The 18,544-nt window shown below is 40.7% G+C and overlaps 1 protein-coding gene across 2 annotated transcripts in view; it reads left to right on the forward strand.

Annotated features, from left to right (window-relative positions):
* MAML2 (mastermind like transcriptional coactivator 2) overlaps nt 1-18,544 on the forward strand; it is a 402,137-nt gene that overhangs the window by 274,901 nt on the left and 108,692 nt on the right. For both annotated transcript variants that reach the window (XM_023739814.1, XM_004385541.3), the window contains one exon: nt 6,306-7,910. In XM_023739814.1, coding sequence (XP_023595582.1) covers nt 6,306-7,910 — 1,605 coding nt within the window. The remainder of the gene's footprint in view (nt 1-6,305; nt 7,911-18,544) is intronic.

Genomic DNA, 18,544 nt, shown 5'->3' on the forward strand with positions numbered 1-18,544 from the left:
AGGAAAGCTTAAGGGCCAGATAAGAAGTGGAAAATCTTTTATGTCTTTAGCCAAAACCAAACTCACTGCTGTGGAGTTGATTCTGACTCATAGGGACCCTATAAGACAGAGGAGAACTTCCCCATAGGGTTCCCAAGGCTATAAATCGTTACAGAAGAAGACTGCCACACCTTTCTCTTTCAGAGTAACTGGTGGGTTTTAATCACAGACCTTTTAATTACTAGCTGAGCGCTTTAACCACTTCACCACCAGGGCTCCTTATGTCTTTAGCAAAAGCCTTAAAACCCATCTAGTTTGTTTTGGGGTAGGAGAGCCAGGCTGTCACCCCTGAGCACTGTGATGAGCTGGAATTCACAGCTGCAGGATCCCAAACATTTTTACGGAAAGAATCAAAGGAAGACTCATATATTTTGGGTTGGTCCCTTTCTAATGTTATTTATCCCCAACCCTATCTTTAAATCAGCCATGAGTAAAATGGCCTGAGGGAAGTTTATAGTTGATGGGAAGAAGATATTCCCTTGAGTATCTAGGCAGTGGTAAATTTGGTTCTAATGTTTATGCTTTGTTGAGAAAGACAAAAATCTACTTGGGAGAGAAAAAAAAAAGTGACCTATGGACTGAATTGTTACCTTTGTGCAGCACATTCCGTTTCTAGGGCAGCACAGGAGACAATGCATTTATTCTGTGGAAAAGGATAGGGAGCAGGGGAAGAAAAAGAAACCCAGAGGACTGTGCAATAATGGCATTTTCAAATCCCTCCAGGAAGTTTGTGTTTCGAATCCTTTGGAAGAGTGGAGCACAGCTGTTTAAAAGGAGCAGTTTACTGAGGGACCCCAGCCCCAGCCCTTGGGGTAGGCCGACCATTGTGTCTGGACACTGCCCCTAGCAGAACTGTGCCTTCCCCTAGCAGAGACCAACAGACCTCATCGAGGTGTACAAATAGAAGAGTGAGGACGTGGAAGAGGGTGAAAAGCAACAGTTCGCTAGATCTCAGCAAAGAAAAGTACAATGATTCCTGTGTACTGTGCAAAGGAGATTGAACTTGCTGGGTTGAAAATAATTCCCAAAAGAAATCTTTTTCTTGAATGGCTAGTGTAGGGGTGATATTAAATGCATAATCTCACAAATTAAACATGACAAGTTCATGGTACAGATTTATTGTGCCAAAAAAAAAAAAAAAGCTTTTTGATCCATCAAGGTAATGGAAAAAGTGTAAATATTTTAATGTAGTGCTCATTTGAAGCCTTACATCCTGCCACTAGCTTAAACATCTGTGTATTTTCCCTCCTGCAAGGGATGATTTGATATGTTGATATGGTATAGTTCAGAACGCTCTCAGGGTGCTCAGTAAATCCTTTTGATTGACTGAGTAACCTTTTGTCTCTTCCCTCCTTATACTGGAGCCTCAGAGGTGATGTCCTGAGCTTTCGTGATCAACCTCCAACAATGATGTCACCATTCATCTCTCTCCCATGCATCGCTATGAGTCTCAAATGTTGTTACCCTTGCCCTGTACATGCAGTACATCTTTATTCTACTGTCCTTTTGTCTCAGTCATCTCTGCTCACTGTGTCCAGAACAGTGTTGGTATGTGGCAAGGGAAAGACTGAAAAGAGGAGTGAACAGTATGGCTAGTGACTAACAATGAGGACTTTGGACTCAGACAGACCTGGGTTGGCATCCTGCCTCCATACTTGTTTGCTGCACAACCTTAATGTCAGGAGCCTCAATTTCTTCACTTATAAAATGAAAATAAGAATATATACACAGAGAGCTGTGAGAGGATTAAATGAGACTGCACAACAAGCACCTGTCTTAAAGTATACCTTCAATACACAGTAATTACTAGGTGGGAGCAGGGCCACATTACGACTTTCATAGGTCTTAGGTACTCTTGGTTTCGAAGGCCACTTCTTCCTTCAAAAAATAATAAAAATTGTAATTTATGTCTGTGTTTGTGTAAGGATGAATATATTAATATTATATATTAAAAAATTTTCTTCAACCTAAATGTTCATTTTTTTCTTTTGATTTTAAAAGAAATTAAAACATTTTGTGGACTCCTGTAATTATTGTGGGCCTTAGACACTGTGCCTAGTATATCTAATGTTAGCCCTGGTTGAGGGATTTGTTTTGGAGAGCCTTCCTTCTACTTTTTGGATGTTATTAGCTGCTTTCTGGAAGTTGTTGCCTCTTCTGGCCCTCAGGACATATATACTGCCCTTATGCCTCTCCCTTCCCTCTTCACTTCTCCCCTCAACACCCAACGGGCTCACACTGTGGTGTTCCCCAGCCCCTCTCTCCCTGCCCTTATCCTTCTCATTCTAAACCCATGTCTTCATTCCCTTTGTTGCCACTGCTTGAGTCTTGTTCCCTTAGAGCTTTGTTTTTGGTCTGGTAAGGTGGCATTGAATTTTCTGATAAACTACTTCTCACTGAGGCATTGATGACTAACATTGTTCTTCCTCTACTTCATCTAGTATATGCACTTTCACAAGGAACTTTAAGAGACTCTGTGCCGTAATTCAAAGTCATGTATCTGATGGAGGAATTTTAGTCCAGCAAGGGAAATATTTCAAAGCAGAAGATGAACCATGAGAATTGTTTAGATCATATTTTGCAGGTAGTTTGGTGACTACTGCATTTGTGCATTCACTGGGGCTTGGTAACATAACTTTGGTTAGATGTTTCTAGAGGCAGGTCAGAGACCGTCCCCAAAATTCTCTTGATAAAGTATCACACCCAATGGAGTTCTAATGGAACTTCTTTACCCGTGGAGTTGTCTTCCACAGCATCACTATGGAGAACTTCCGTTTTACATCTTAAATCATCCATCATTCATCTCTAATTGGTGGTGACTTTCACCACCATACATAATGCCTAAAAACAAACGTCCCTCCCTCAATGCCTGTTATTTTCTGGGTTCAGGTAGAAATGTGATCTCAACAATCATCTTATTTATAGAGGAGATAACTACGGCCCAGAGAGGTGGAACAACTTGCCGAAAGTAGTCCAGTTAATGACAGAATCAGGACTAGATTCCAGGCCTCTTCAATACCTGCAATGGGTTTCATTACCTCTTTCAGGGCCTTGGGTACCATTTACTACAGGTTCTGTAGGGAGAATGCTAAGTTTGATTCCTGGATTTATTGTTCACTGTGTGTGGCCTTCAAAAGTTACTCAATCTCTGAACCTCAGTTTCTGCAAAATGGGGGAGGAGGGGTAGAAACAGCATCAACCTGAGTTGTTGTGAGAGTTCTTAGAGTTGTTGTGAGAATTTCATGAGATAATCTATACAAAGAGCCTATCTCAATGCCTAGCATACAAACCCTCAATAAATGGCTTTATTGTTAACATTATCACTACTACTACTACAGGTAATTCTGTTATTACCTCTACAATCCTGGTGGCCTAAAGAAAGGGTTAGTGCTGTGTCCCAGGGTGTCTACTTCACTGCCCAGGGAGTGGCCAGAGCAATGGGAGAATCTGGCAGAACAGGTTTTTGCAAAGCAGTGGAAAAATAAATCAAAGGTGATAACCCAAACCTGAAAAAAGAATATAATCCTTTGTTTGTTCTTTTCTGGTTGCAAAAGAACCTTCAAAATATAACTTATGGTGAAATAAATCACCTTGACTCGTCTTGAGAAAACATGGCAGAGCTTCTCTGGCCTGTGCTCTTCCTGACCCCATGAGGACAGATGGCGGTAACCACGAGTTTCTGCTGAATGTAGTGATATCTGATGATGTTCTGTGATGGTGTCACCAGTGAGTAGACAAGGTTAGGAGTCACAAAAGCGTACAGAGACAGCAGAGATGGCAGGGGAAAACTTCACACCCAAATACAAAGTATACACTGCCCTTTGGTGCAAACTTCAGCAGATTCCTCATTGCTGAATATGAAGTCTCAGGGGAATTAGTTAGGGCTTGGTTGAAAGTAACAGAAGCCGAACTCATATTAACCTGTTGTCATTGAGTCGATTTCGACTCGTATTAACCCATATTTGCTTAAGCAAAAGGGAGAATTTATAATAAAGGTTCCAGAGTGTATCAAGGAAAACAAAGAGAAAAGCAGAGCAGACTTGAGACTGGATTCAGGTCCCGAAATGCTTTGCTATAAAAATTCTTTGTCTCTCCTCTCTGCTTCATTCTTCTCCCTTTCTACAGACTCATTTCCTCTATGACTTTGGTTGACACAATGGAAAATATGACCATTACTAGCTCACAAGTTTTGTGAATTATTATATAGGTGCCCAAAAGAGAGCTTAGTCTAGCTTTCTCCAATTCCAAAATTCCCATTGAAGGGATGGACTGATTGGCCAAGCTTCAGTTAGATTCCTTTCTCTAGTCAATGAGTATGGCCAGGGGGTAAAAACTTGTTACACCAACAAGGCCCATCCACCCTAACTGTATACCACCTGTGAGTGGACAGAGCCACAGATAAAGAATCAATGAAACAAGTATTGATAAAATAGATGACTTACAAGCATATCGCTCATATTTGGCCCTATGCTACATCTCAACTGTCCCCAAATTCCTATCATTTTATCTGAGAACCAGGATGTCACTGTGCTCATTACCCATCCCCTCCCTGTTGACTGGACCCTAGACTTAAACAAGCTAATTCCAGCATAATATAGTAGAAATGACAGAGGCTTTAGAACCACACAGACTTTGGATTGGAGCCCAGATTTACCACTTACTGCCTGTGTGACCCTGGATAAGTTACTTAGCCTCTCTGAGTCTTGGTTTCCTTATCTATAAAGTAACAGTATCAATACCTACTTAATGGGGTTGCTGTACAGATTAAGGAAAATAAAGTAACCATATTTAATAAGTAACTTGACATATAATAGACGCTCGGTTAATTTTAATTTCCTTTTCTTAATTAGGTTACCTAGAAACCTTTATGTGGATGAGGAAGTAGTGGTAAGTGAAAAGGGGGAAAAGTAGAAGTGGTAAACTTTTATATCTAGGAAGTATCACTCTTTATGCCCCAGGTATTTTACAATGGTCCTGAGCAAACAGTAAATAATTTGAGTCAATTGCACTGGTAAAGCCACACTTTGATAGATACAGTCTTGATTTAGAGCCAAAGCAAGAAGAGCCCTTTACAAGGATCTAAAAATCAGTTATGAATGCTTTCTGTTTCTTATTAATTTACTGGTGTGACCGGATAGCCCTTAAACTTTTCTCTACAATCTTTAAAGTTCAGATAGTGCAATCTAATGGCTGGTTTAGTGGGTGAAGTACTGTGTTGCTATTGTTGCTGTTTAGAGAGGCACCCCCCTTGGAGAATGGGATAAACCATACTTTTCTATGTAAACCATAGTTTATTGAGCTCTTACTATAGCAAGCACTATGCTAAAATTTTACATGAGTTGTCTCATTCCTTCCTATGAGTTAAGTGTTATTGTGCCCATTTTCCAGGTAAGGAAATTGAGGCTCAGATAAGTTGCCATGGTCAAGTAGCATTTATTGACAGATTGAAATTTGAGCTTGGTCTACTGTGTTTCCAGAGCCTGTGTTCTGAACAGTTGTGTAGTACTGCCTCTCTACACTTGGATTTGGTTACAAGATTTAGAGGCAGATAACACAAAAAATAAATTCCCAGGAAAATCTGTGTTTGGAGTGTCTTATTTTTGATAAATGACAATCTCATGGCTTCTGTGTTTCCACACAATGTCGCTACATGGGCCTGAATGCAAAGCAGTGAAATTATAAGAGGAAAAATAGATGAACAACAGATAGAATGTCTTCTTGGACCCAACAACTATTCTAATTACTTACACAGAGGATCATAGTGATGAAGGGGTTGAATCTGTGAAAAAAGAAACTGGAAACCTTGTTCCAGCTTTAGACTTAACCTGTGTTTCCCATCTTGGTCGAAACTGTGTGCATTCCGATCATCTGAGGCTGCAGGGGAGGAAGGAGTGGAATGTGTCTGTACGTGGATTATCTTGACCTGTTCCAAGAGTCAACAGAGCTTTCGTTATCAATCTAAGGTATTATCAACACTCCTGATGATATAGGAAGGATCTTCATTCACTGACCTATGTACCAATCACAGGAACCACTGTGAACTCTAACCACTAATTTCCCGGCTGCTTCCAAAACGTTGTGTTTTGTAGTGTTCGTGCTTCTGTGAGTTTCATTGTATTCCAGACCATCCTTCATTTGTGCCTTTTTCTTTTTGACTGCATCCTGTTGTGTCAATGGAGGAAACGTTTAAACATTATGTCTCTCTTGATTAGAAGCACATCTGGATTAAGAGCTCATGTTTTTCTTTTTTATTCCCTCTCTTTCAGCTCCAAGGTTCCTTGAAAAGAAAACAAGTAGTCAACTTGTCTCCTGCCAACAGCAAGAGGCCTAATGGCTTTGTCGACAACTCATTCCTTGATATCAAGAGAATCCGTGTGGGGGAGAACCTCTCCGCAGGACAAAGTGGCCTCCAAGTAAATAACGGACAAAGTCAGATTATGTCAGGGACTTTGCCTATGAGTCAAGCACCCCTGAGAAAGACTAACACTCTGTCACATAATACACATTCTCCGGGCAATGGTATGTTTAACATGGGCTTAAAGGAGGTGAAGAAGGAGCCAGGAGAGACTCTGTCTTGCAGTAAGCATATGGAAGGCCACATGACCCAGGAGAACATTTTTTCTAATAGGTACGGAGATGACCCTGGAGAGCAACTGATGGATCCTGAGCTGCAGGAACTGTTCAATGAGCTGACCAATATATCTGTGCCTCCCATGAGTGACCTTGAGCTGGAGAACATGATCAATGCTACCATAAAGCAGGATGACCCATTTAACATTGACTTGGGTCAGCAAAGCCAGAGGAGCACTCCCAGGCCCTCCCTGCCTATGGAGAAGATTGTGATCAAAAGTGAATACTCACCTGGCCTGACTCAGGGCCCCTCAGGCTCTCCTCAGTTGAGGCCCCCATCAGCTGGTCCTGCATTCTCCATGGCCAACTCTGCCCTCTCCACTTCGTCGCCAATCCCTTCTGTCTCTCAGAGCCAGGCTCAGCCTCAGACAGCCTCAGGAGCAAGCCGGGCCCTGCCCAGCTGGCAGGAAGTATCCCATGCCCAACAGCTCAAACAGATAGCTGCCAATCGTCAGCAACATGCCCGGATGCAGCAGCACCAGCAGCAGCACCAGCCTCCCAACTGGTCAGCCTTGCCATCTTCTGCTGGACCATCCCCAGGTCCATTTGGGCAGGAAAAAATCCCCAGCCCTTCTTTTGGTCAGCAGCCATTCAGCCCACAGGGCTCCCCCATGCCTGGGGTAGCCGGCAGCAGCAGCCAGTCAAAAGTAATGGCTAACTACATGTACAAGGCCAGCCCGTCGGCTCAGGGTGGGCACCTGGATGTGCTCATGCAGCAAAAGCCTCAGGATCTCAGTCGAAGTTTTATTAACAACCCACACTCAGCCATGGAATCCCGTCTTGGCAACACCAAGCCTCTGTTCCATTTTAATTCAGATCAAGCAAACCAGCAGATGCCTTCTGTTTTACCTGCCCAGAACAAGCCTTCTCTCCTCCACTACACCCAGCAGCAGCAGCAGCAACAGCAGCAGCAGCAGCAGCAGCAGCAGCAGCAGCAGCAGCAGCAGCAGAGTTCAATTTCAGCCCAACAGCAGCAGCAACAGCAGCAGCAGCAACAGCAGCAACAGCAACAGCAGCAGCAGCAGCAGCAACAGCAACAGCAGCAGCAGCAACAGCAGCAACAACAGCAGCAGCAGCAGCAACAGCAGCCACAGCAGCCACCACCCCAGCCCACCCAACCTGTATCAAGCCAGCCTTTGCTAAGGTCACCCTTGCCGCTTCAGCAAAAGATTCTGCTTCAGAAAATGCAGACTCAGACCATCACAGGACTGGGGTATCAAGTCTCGCAACAACACCGACAGGTAAGGTCTCTACCACTCCTGACACAGAGTTCCCAGAGACCATGTAGCTCCTTCATTATGTTTTGGTTACCATTGTGTTTGTGTTGGGGCAGAATCAAGACCAAAGACAGGAGTGGCCTTGATGGATTTGTATGAAGACCTCATTAAAACCTGGTTCACTTAGGGTAGCTGGAGGAAGGGGCTAGTATTTCCTTGTAGAGGATTACTGTCATTCGGATCTTTAGTGAGCAAGCGTTCTTGCTTATTAAGAATGTTGCATTATAATTGATGCCTTTAGTGACATGTCTAGTCAGTAAATCAGTCATTAAGTCAATATGTACTTCCTGGGCACTTACCACGTGCCAGATGTTGTGATTATGCTGAGTATTGGAGTAAGGCCAGGGGTGATATTGAAAGTATTTAATGGCCAGTCCTTCATAGCCTCCAGCCAACTGGAATGTCCAAACTCCCAAACCCATCAAATAGATTCCGCTATGAGTCCGTACTGGTGCATGTAGGCTGAACGTTAGCCCTAAACAGGATGTGGCCTCTATCTGCAAGCACTGTCTCAAGAGGGAGACAAGTTTTAAAAACTATCATTTTAATGCTGTGTGGAAAGTGCAAAGATACGAGAGCACAGAGGTTGGGTATCTGACCCAGCAAGGGGGAATCAGGGAAGGCTTCTGGGGGAAGTAATGTGCGAGTTACGTGTTAAAGGATGAAATCGTCATGACAAGAAACCGCAGCCCATGGGTAACATAAAACAAAGGTTTTATTCTGTCCCAAACATGAATAGTATGAAGAGATTTGCTTTGTGCCTCCAGAGCACATACTGATGAGTAAACCCTGAACCCCAGGAAACTTGAAAGAGTAAACTCTTCTAGGAATAAAGGAAGGGAGGGAGGGAGGGAAGAAGAAAGGAAAGAGGGATAGAAGGGAAGGAGGGAAGGAAAGAAGGAAGGAAGAAGTAGGGAGGGAGGGAAGAGGGAAGAAAGGAAAGAAGGAAGCTAGTTTGAATATTGCTTGTGCATGTAATTTGACAGGTCTACATTAGTGTCCAGGCCCAAAGACATCACAGTACATGTCAAAACAGTATGTCAAGGCAGTATGGTGGCATAGAGTTTAACCTAGTGACATTTCTAGATTTGTTTTTATATCTACTGCCCAGAAAAGAATGCCATGAGCACCACGGACTGTGTCCAAGCTGACCTTTGCCCTAGATGTTGGCCAAGAGAAAACTGGTCTCAACAAGAACTCAAAAGCTATGTTCCAAGTAAAGCTTTTAACTTTTAACCACTTGAGAAGTTGTTTTTTTTTTTTTTTTTTTTTTGTAGATTATGGAGAATGGACTTAAAATAGAGTCCTGTGTATATTTTACAAAGTTCTTTTTGTAACAGTTGGGTAATTTAGGAATCATTTAAAAACAAACAATGTTGAGGGATTACTTTCTAATGTTGTATGTAGGTATTTTCATTTGGATGAACATGGGTTCACATTCCGACTGTGACATTCACTAGTTGTGTGACCTCAAGCAAGTCACAGAACTTCTCTAGGCCCCAGCTTCCTTACCTGTAAATGGGGGTGATAATAATATCTCCTAGGGTTGTTTTGAGAATGAAATGAGATAATTCTCATCCCAAACCTAGAATAAAGTTGGATATTAATGGAAAGAGTCATAAATAATATCAAAATATTATTTTTAACAAGTGTTACTATTATATAAGAGAGGTTTGGAGTGACTCCCAAATTCTAACACAAACTGTATTGGGTAGGCAGAGGTGAAGGGGGGGATAAAAAAAGATCTGTCTCTAATTCTTCCACTAGCCAGTGGTATGATGACAGGTCCTGACCCGTAAAAATGGAAATAATGGGTAAGGAGAGACTAGTAAGAGTTAACATTTATTGAGTACTTACTCTATACCTGACATGGCTTCTGACTCCTTTACTTGTGGTATATCAATTCACCATGTGAGGAAATACCATTATTCTCATATTACAGGTGAGGGAATTGAGGCATGGAGGGGTTAAGTAACTTTCCCAAGGTCACACAGGTAATAAGTAGCAGAGCCAGGATTCAGAGCCTGGTAGTCTACTTTGAAGCCTGTGCTCAGCCATTAGGCTATACACTCACAGGGAGGATTCATTGGCAAATGAATGACCACCTTTAGAGCACTGTGGATTCTCAAAAGAAGTATTTCTTCTAATAGTGAGCCATATTTACATAATAATAATAATAGAGTAAGTCCTTTGGGGATAGAGAAAGTTTTAAACCTCTGATCTTCAGAGCTATTAAAGAAAGGAATCAAAAAAGTATCTATGTGGTTGTTGACCTTCCTGAAGGGTAAGCATTATGAGTCTAACCAAAATAAACAATTTCCAACAAGAAATACATATCTTTGGTGCCCCATCGGCCCTTCTTGGGAGCCTCCCTTCCAGCTCCAAGATCCTCTGTCCTATTCCCTGCATTACCACTGATAGCAGCAAGTGTATGCCGTACTCCTGACCTCTTAGTTACCACCTGAACTTCCAGGGACCAAGTACACAGGTGGGTGCTAATAGCCAAATCAACAAACATCTTCCAATGCCTTTTAACTTTTTCTTTTTCACTTTTCCCAGTGTATATAATAGTTTTCATCTCTTCAAAAAGAGCCTTAAAAAGTGGTAGAAATGGTGGCAGCATTCCAAGCTAGAAACCTTCTTTATATAGGCAGGCAATGGCTACCATTTAAGGTTTTGTCCCACTGTATAAGTTGAACAGATTATTTCTTTGGGTCCTACCAGCTCAATGATTCTACGAGATATGGCTCTAAAGTCGTGTGTCTGAGTTTTTAAGCAAATCGATCCGATCCCTCCAGTCAAGTAAGTATTGCCCTCTTGCAAGCATTCACCCTGGGGTAGATGGTGGACTTATATTCTAATAATGATGCTATTGTTCAATAGTTTCAGAATTTTTCTTTAGGGATTGTCTTCAGAGCCCATAGCATATTCGACGGATTATTACCAGTGCAATAATATTCATCCTTTTAGCTGGTTTTTGAAAACAGTCAAGCTGGGTAATGTTGCTTTCAGTCAAAAACAAGGAATAACTATGATATGCTAAGACTGAATTTCAGGTGTGGCTTGTGAGCTTTCTCTGAAAGCAATAAAGAAAAATAAATGAGTTGCTTCCCAAGATGATAATTTTGAGAAACAACTTTCATTTGGCTGTACATATTTCTAAGACTTTTTTAAGTTTTATGGTCTCAGCAAGTATATTGCCAAATAGTCTCAACTCAGAGAGAGTGGCTTTAACTCCACCATCCATAGTAGACAGTACAAATTCATGTTCTAATGCCAGAATAGCTAAACCTGTATTATTCATGACTCAAGTCATGGGGAGAGGGGAGGCAGAAGGGGTTGGGAATTAAGAAGCTACTAAATTTATTATCTAAAACATACTAAATGAAAACACTAGTCATATAGGTTTTTTTTTTTTCTGCTTGTCGTACTCACTTTGTGTTAAAGAGAAAGATTTGCTATGGAGTTTGCTAATTGGAACCCTTTAGTCTTGGAAATAGTGGAAATCTTCTTGGCTCCTGCTGCAAAATGGCAAATTCAATTTGTTGATCTGTTCCTTAAAATTGACCAGTAGAGTGTGCAAACGTGGCCTTCTTTTCACCTTTCAGAACACAGAACCTAGATAGATCCACATGCTCAGGCAGAGACTGAATTTGGGGGATTCCTACTCCCCTTTTCCTTTTCTCTGTACCCACCTCTGTTCTCCGAGATGTGAATGGGTCCTGAGGGATGGATGCAGCATATTTGAACTGTTGGAGACATCCTTTTTGTTCCATGCCTGAGGTGATTTTAAGTAATCCATTCTCCAGGGATTGGGAGAACAAATGATATTTGGTGTTTCACACAATGTCTTCAGTGACTGTTTTGTTCATGTTTGGGGCTTGGCAAATGGAGAAGCCTCCTAGCTATAAATTTTCTTGCCTTCCTGATTTGAGGGTCAAGAAAGAGGGCAGGAGAAGGATGTAACACATTCATTTCTGATTTATCTTCAGGTCACAGAATACTTGTTTAAGGTGTGAAAGAGTTATTGGTTGTCCATGACTCACAAGGGTTCAATCCAAAAGTGCTTCTTACCTCTGTGAACAAAGACGTGATCTTCTCAGAACTCTATAATCAGACACTTAAACATGAGAATTTCTTTCTAACATCGGATCCATGAAACTGAAGTGAATTCTATATTTGGTTTAGAATTCTCCCATCTCTAAAAATTCTGGGAGGGAAGGCAGCCAGTGAGTGGATGATTTGTTATGACTGAAACATAAATTTGTTACATTTCTCCCTCAGTTCAAAGCCAAGCTCCTCAACCACGTATTGAGAGTCTTCTATAACCTCACCCCACCCTCTCTACCTAGCCCATATTGTCCTGCCCTACTTCCCATCAACCCTTGGCTTAATTCAGGCAGGTCTCCTAATGTCCTTCTCCCTCCAACCTCCTACTTCCCATGTTAGGTCATATTTTCAAGGTTTGGGTCATGCTATTCCTACTTCCTGGGTTAATACCTTCCTGGTTTAAATACCCAGTTGGGTTCTGTTTTCCTGACTTAACCATGATTGATAGATACAGTACTTAGTACCAGGAGTCAGGTTGAATGCTGTTTGCTTCTCTCTTCTCCTCTTCAGTATACTCGCCTCAGCTAGCTTGTTGTATTGTTCAGTAAGAGATTTTATACTCTCAAAGACTGAGGAGTTGACGTAAAAATACCATTGACTGATTAAATAATTGAATTGAGGAACTATAGACCATACTTTCATTATATATATATATATTTTTTCTTTAATGTAGTAGAAATAATTATTTCCTTGTGAAGAACATGTTCTGGGAAGATAAAGTATGCCCCCTGAGTACACCTAGAGGCCCCATAGGAGACATTCTTCTAGTTAATCATCATTCGTGGTCTCCCCTTGGCCTTGAAAACTCAGAAACCCATTTTTCCAGTATGAGGATAATAGCTCTGTGTCTCAGAGCAGACTCACATTAACTAAGGTCATGAAATTGATATTTAAAGCCATAATGCCAATTTATTCATTAAAAATGAAAAATATAGTGGCATATATACTAGAACACTCATGTCAGCATAAATCTCTTTCTATAGGCAAAGATACATTAAAAAAAAAAAAGACCAAACCCTTTGCCACTGAGTTGATTCCAACTCATAGCAACCCTATACATAGGAAGCCAAATTATAACCAGAAGGTATCTTGATAAATAAGGAATCAAAACAAAGGGCTAGGAGTTAGGGATTAGGATTAGGTCAGTTATTTTAAACACTGACTGCACATTAAAATCACTTGGGGAGTCTTTTTTTTTTTTAATTCCAAGAATGTCCAGATATAACACCCTCGTCCCCAACCCCCACCCCCCTGGACAAACTGAAACACAATTTCTAAGTGTGGGGACAGGGCAATGGCATTTTTTAAAAACCTCCCAGATGATTCTAGTGTGAAATCAATTTGAGAACCATAGGTTAGGTGATCAAATGTTTAATGGCATCAAGGTAAGGTAGTTCTATGCATTTTCTTCCACAATCTACCATGGCTTTTCCTGTCTCATTAACCTTGATAGCAGAGTGTTTGTGACCATGCACCTTGGCCTCAGACAGACCTGGATTTGTATCTAAGCCCCACTGCCTTATGTACTTATGTGACTCTCTAGTAAGTTATTTAACTCCTCTGTAGCTTGGTTTTCTCCTCTGCAGAAAGGGGCTAATATATCTACCTTTTGTTATTTATGAGGATCAAGCTGAATGAAGATAGCTTTGCTGAGTAGCAAAGCCATTTACCAAGGCTTCCTTTACCTGTTCCAGACTTGGACATGCACTGCCAATTCTTGTCTCTGTTACTCTCTTCTTTATATACTTCTGTGATACATTAACCCTTTATTCTACTTGTCACAATGTTTCTTTTATTTAATAGTGGTAAAATATAAATATAAAATTTGCCATTTTAACCATATTTAAGTATACAATTCAGTGACATTAATTATATTCACAATGTTGTGCAACTAGTACCATTTTATTTTTAATCATTCCAAACAGGAGCTCAGTACCCATTAAGCAATAACTCCCTATTTCCCTCTCCTCCTACCCCATTCTGGAAACCATTACTTTCTGTCTCTACACATTTGCCTATTCTAGATAGTACATATAAGTGGGATCATACCATATTTGTCCATTTATGTCTGGCTTATTTCACTTAGCAAAATGTTTTCAAGGCTTATCCATGTCATAGCATGAATCAGAACTTCATTTCTCCATATGGCTGAATAATATTCTATTGTATGTATATACCACGTTTTGTTTATCTATTCACTTGTTGATGGACATTTGGGTTGTTTCCATCTTTTAGCTATTGTGAATAATGCTGCAATGAGCATTGATGTGCAATTATCTCTTTGAGTCCCTGCTTTCAATTATTTGGGGTATATACTTAGGAGGCCACAATGTTTGTTTAAGCAGACTTTAGCCAAGTCTCTCTGGACTCAGAACCATCTTGCTTCTTTAAGGTCATTTTATATATCTCTAATCTTAAAGATGAACTCCCAGAAAACTCTTTCCAAATGGGCCTGGGTAGGGGTAGGGGAATCACTGTAACTCTTACATACTGTCAGTGTTTCTAAATCCTTGTGATCATCCTTTGGTAATGCCTGGGAGGAAATAGAAATCTTTTATCTGCTGGAAATGCTTTTTCTAACAGGGACATAACCATGATTTCAGTGTGCTGCAACAATATTAATGTCCAAGCTCTCTTTTGCTAGAGGTTGGAAGAGGTTGGTTAGATGGTTAGCCAATTAGGCTAGTGCCAGAGTTTGGGCTTAGAAGCTAGAACTAGATTAGGGGAAGTCAGGAGCATGAAGGGCCAGAGACAAAACCAAGCCAAAGTCCTAAAAAAGCTGCAGAAACAAAATTAATCAGCATTCTCAGAACCCAAGATTGAGGCCAAAAATTGGTGCTAAACATATAGTTCAGGTAAAGCATAAAAGACATGAAATCTCGAGTAAAATTGGGATAGAAATCCAAGAGTTCCTACATGATCACTGCAATGACCCTTGACCATGTGGTGATTTCCATTATGATTCACTTTGGCTGGATCTTCCTGGCAAAAAGGAAAAGGGTTGGTACAGGCATACTGAGGATTGTCCATGGCAGGTCAGGATGATGTTTGCATTTCCATTTTATCTTTGTTATTTCATCATTTATCTTTTAAGTTTCCAAAGAAAACAAAAATGTGTTTTTAATAATCCATGAAACTAGTGCTAAGGCAAGGATTCAGAAGGAATTTCCCAACAGAATTGATACTAATGAATCTTGGTTGGAAAAATTAACAGGAGGGATGTTGCATGGGTTTTGTTTGGTTTGGTTCTTTTGTTGTTTTGTTAGTTGGTTTGTTTGTTTTAATGTTAGCACCAATTCTGTGCCATATGCAAAGAATTCCAGTGATAGACATTAATTCCTTTTTCAGGTGAGGACACTGAGGCTTAGAAAAGTTAAATAACTTGCTCAGAGTTACAGCTAGTAATTGGTCTGATTTCAAATCCAGGGCTCATAACTACTAGGCTGCCCAAGTTAAGGAATAGGTAGAGGTGGTTTGGGTTGTGTCATCAGAGCCATCTTTGTGATATCTGTCTGAAATTCACCATTCTTTCCATATGTAGTTTATTACTGCCTCAGGTAAAATTTAATCTAATTCTGATGCAGGACAGAACATTCAGTCAAATTCACTGGAAGTTGCCTTATCTGAATCCACAGATCTCTAAGTTACCTGGTTGGTCTGCCCAAGAGCGGCAGACTGAAGATGCCAGACTAAATTGAGTACTACTCCAGTCTTAACTCAGCAATTGCTTCTATTCATTCATTCAAATATATCTGTTGAGTGCCTGCTGTGTGCCAGATCCTGTTCAGGATACTGATGTTACAGCTGAGAACAATGATGAAATCATGATGTAGTAAAGGAAAACATTAAAAAAAAAAAAAAAAAAAGTTTTTTTTTTTAAATTAAATGATCAGAGAGTGTTTTCAGATTGAACTGTTTTCATCATATTTCAAGCTTATTCTTGCTTCTGCTGCTAGGCTGATTTGCTAGGCTTCTTGGTACCTTTGATCCCAGATAAAAATGAAAAACACCCAAGGGAGTGGGTATGCGATTTACTTTTAAAACGAAATAATTCTTGGATTTTGTTAGTTTTTTTAAGTAATAAGGAAAATTCATTCTCTTTCTCTCTCTCTCTCTTAATATCATCCATCAGAATTTATGAACCTTTTCGGGGACACTGCTTGAGTTTTGCAATAAAGCTATAATTCTTGCATTCATTCATTTGTATGATGAAAATTTGTTAAGCACCTACAATGTGCTAGGCACTGGAAATAAAAGGTTGAGTGACTCAAAGAATCCTCTTTGCATCAATTTAATCTAACAGATTAGAAAGGCATGGTCCTTCTTCTCAAAGAGCTTTTGATCTGAAGAAGGCATCTATCCTTACTACTACTTACTGGATTCCCATGAGTATATACACTACATTGTCCTGATCCTTAACAATTTACTATGTAGTAACTGAGCCCAAATCACTCGATCCTTTCCCCTAAGTCAACAAGTCAACTTTGAAAATATTATTTTAACCTTTTACAGAATAGAACTCTACTTGCTGGATATTCCACTTTCTTTTCCATTTAATTTTGTTATCCCAGTGAATAATAACTCACAGCATAATAGAATGAATTGGCATAAAGCAACAATTAACTCCTTTATCCATCAATAAAGAAATAAACATAATATCAAGAAGAAAGTGTTAGCCTTGAAATCACAATGCATAGGGTTCAAATCCACAGTTAGGAGAATGGCTTCTATTATTCTCATTCCAAGATCTCTGTCTATGTTTCACATCCATCAAGAAGAGCTGTGCATTTAAAGCATTAGTGGGTAATTTAGCCTGTTGAATACCAAGTTTCTAACTAGGGGAAAAAGGGGTATGGGTTAAGAAATAGATTTGATCCTGGAGGTGTAAGTGCGGGAGGGTTAATGGAAAAACTGAAAGATATTTAACTGTAATGTGCATTAATGTAGGTAACTCAAACAATCCCTTTGCACCCTTTCCTAATTAGTTTTGCCTTTTCTAATCAGATGTCAGTTGTTATCAGTTTGTTGGGAGGGTTTGTTTTTTTGAAATCCAAAGGAAGCAAAAACCCATTTAGCCAGTGCGCTAATCAGTAAATTTGCACCATAATGGTTAAAGTCAGGCAGAAGGACTTGAGATTCTGAAGATGTTTACTATAAGGAGTTCTAGGTTTGAAACAAAAGACTGTACAAATGTTTAGACTACTGTGATCAGAGAGATGAAATGTGAGAAAATCATCTTCTTTTACATTGTGTTTTAGGCAGGGAAGACAAAACTTACAACACACACACACATACACAGAGCTGAGGCAGCTCTCTGGATACTGATTAGAGAACGCTGGCTGAGTATTTGCATTTGATGCAATGAATCTGAACAATAAAGTGGCACCTTATTCTACAAGCAATAAATTGAGTACAGCATAATAGAAGCCAATGACTGCTTTCCTGTGCATCCTGCAAAATCAAGTTTTCAAGGTCCCTGAAGACGAAAGAATGGGGGTGGTTGACCTGTTTCCCTTTCTTTCTATTGCTAATTCCCTCCATTCTGAATCACTGGCATTTTCCACAGTTTGCTTTTCACAGGAGCTTAAGTTCAACTCCACCTTTAGGAAACATGAACCTCATAAACAGGAACTTTTTTGGCCCTACTTCTTGTAGTCCACAGGTCTGTGTGTGTGATCACATGAGTACGTATATCCCACATTCTAGTCTTTGGCTCACGTCTCTACTGAGTGTCTCTGGGTCTCTGTCCAGTTCCCTATCCTTGGCTGTACCCTCTGCTCTTTCACCCTACCCCTACAGACCCATTTTGACCCGGCCTCTTTTTCCTGAATTCACTGAGACCTGTTCCATTGCAGGCCTTGAAAGGGGGGTGGGAGGTGGGAAAATACAACCACTGGAGTTGTTATTGACTGCAAGGGTGAGGAGACTTTTCCTGGAAGAAGATCCATGCTGGGGAGAGCCATGAGGTTAATGAGCTGGCAGGCCCATCTCTACGTCCACAAATCTCTGGCACAAATGAATTCTAAATGGGCATACCCATGGGCAAAACATCCAGAATAGCTTCTGTCCCTTCTCTCTTCAAGTACTTACTGACTAGCCTGACTGCTTCTACTCTTGCCAACCTGCAACCCAAGTGAGCATTCTGAAATAAGAATTTGATCATGTCAATCATCTGCTGAACCCAAACCAAGCCCGCTGCCTGCCGTCAAGCTGATCATACTCAACCACGGGTCTGTAGGAAGCACTCTGCTCCTAGCAATACTTTCTTGGTGGAACTGGAGCTTCAACCCAAGAGCCAGTCACTCCCTGGGGTTCCACTTTATTCATTCAGGTCTCCTCCTTATGAATGTCTCTTACCTAACCACTGCTTAGATTCTCACCAGCTGCTGTATCCTGTCCTCCAGCTTCGATAGTTCTGCAGCTGCCTCGGAACCCCCCAACTAAGGCAAAATATATATATATACACACACATGATGATAAAGGGATAT

The sequence above is a fragment of the Trichechus manatus genome, unplaced genomic scaffold (genome assembly GCF_000243295.1).
Source record: "Trichechus manatus latirostris isolate Lorelei unplaced genomic scaffold, TriManLat1.0 scaffold00141, whole genome shotgun sequence".
In the NCBI taxonomy this organism is placed as follows: Eukaryota; Metazoa; Chordata; class Mammalia; order Sirenia; family Trichechidae; genus Trichechus; species Trichechus manatus.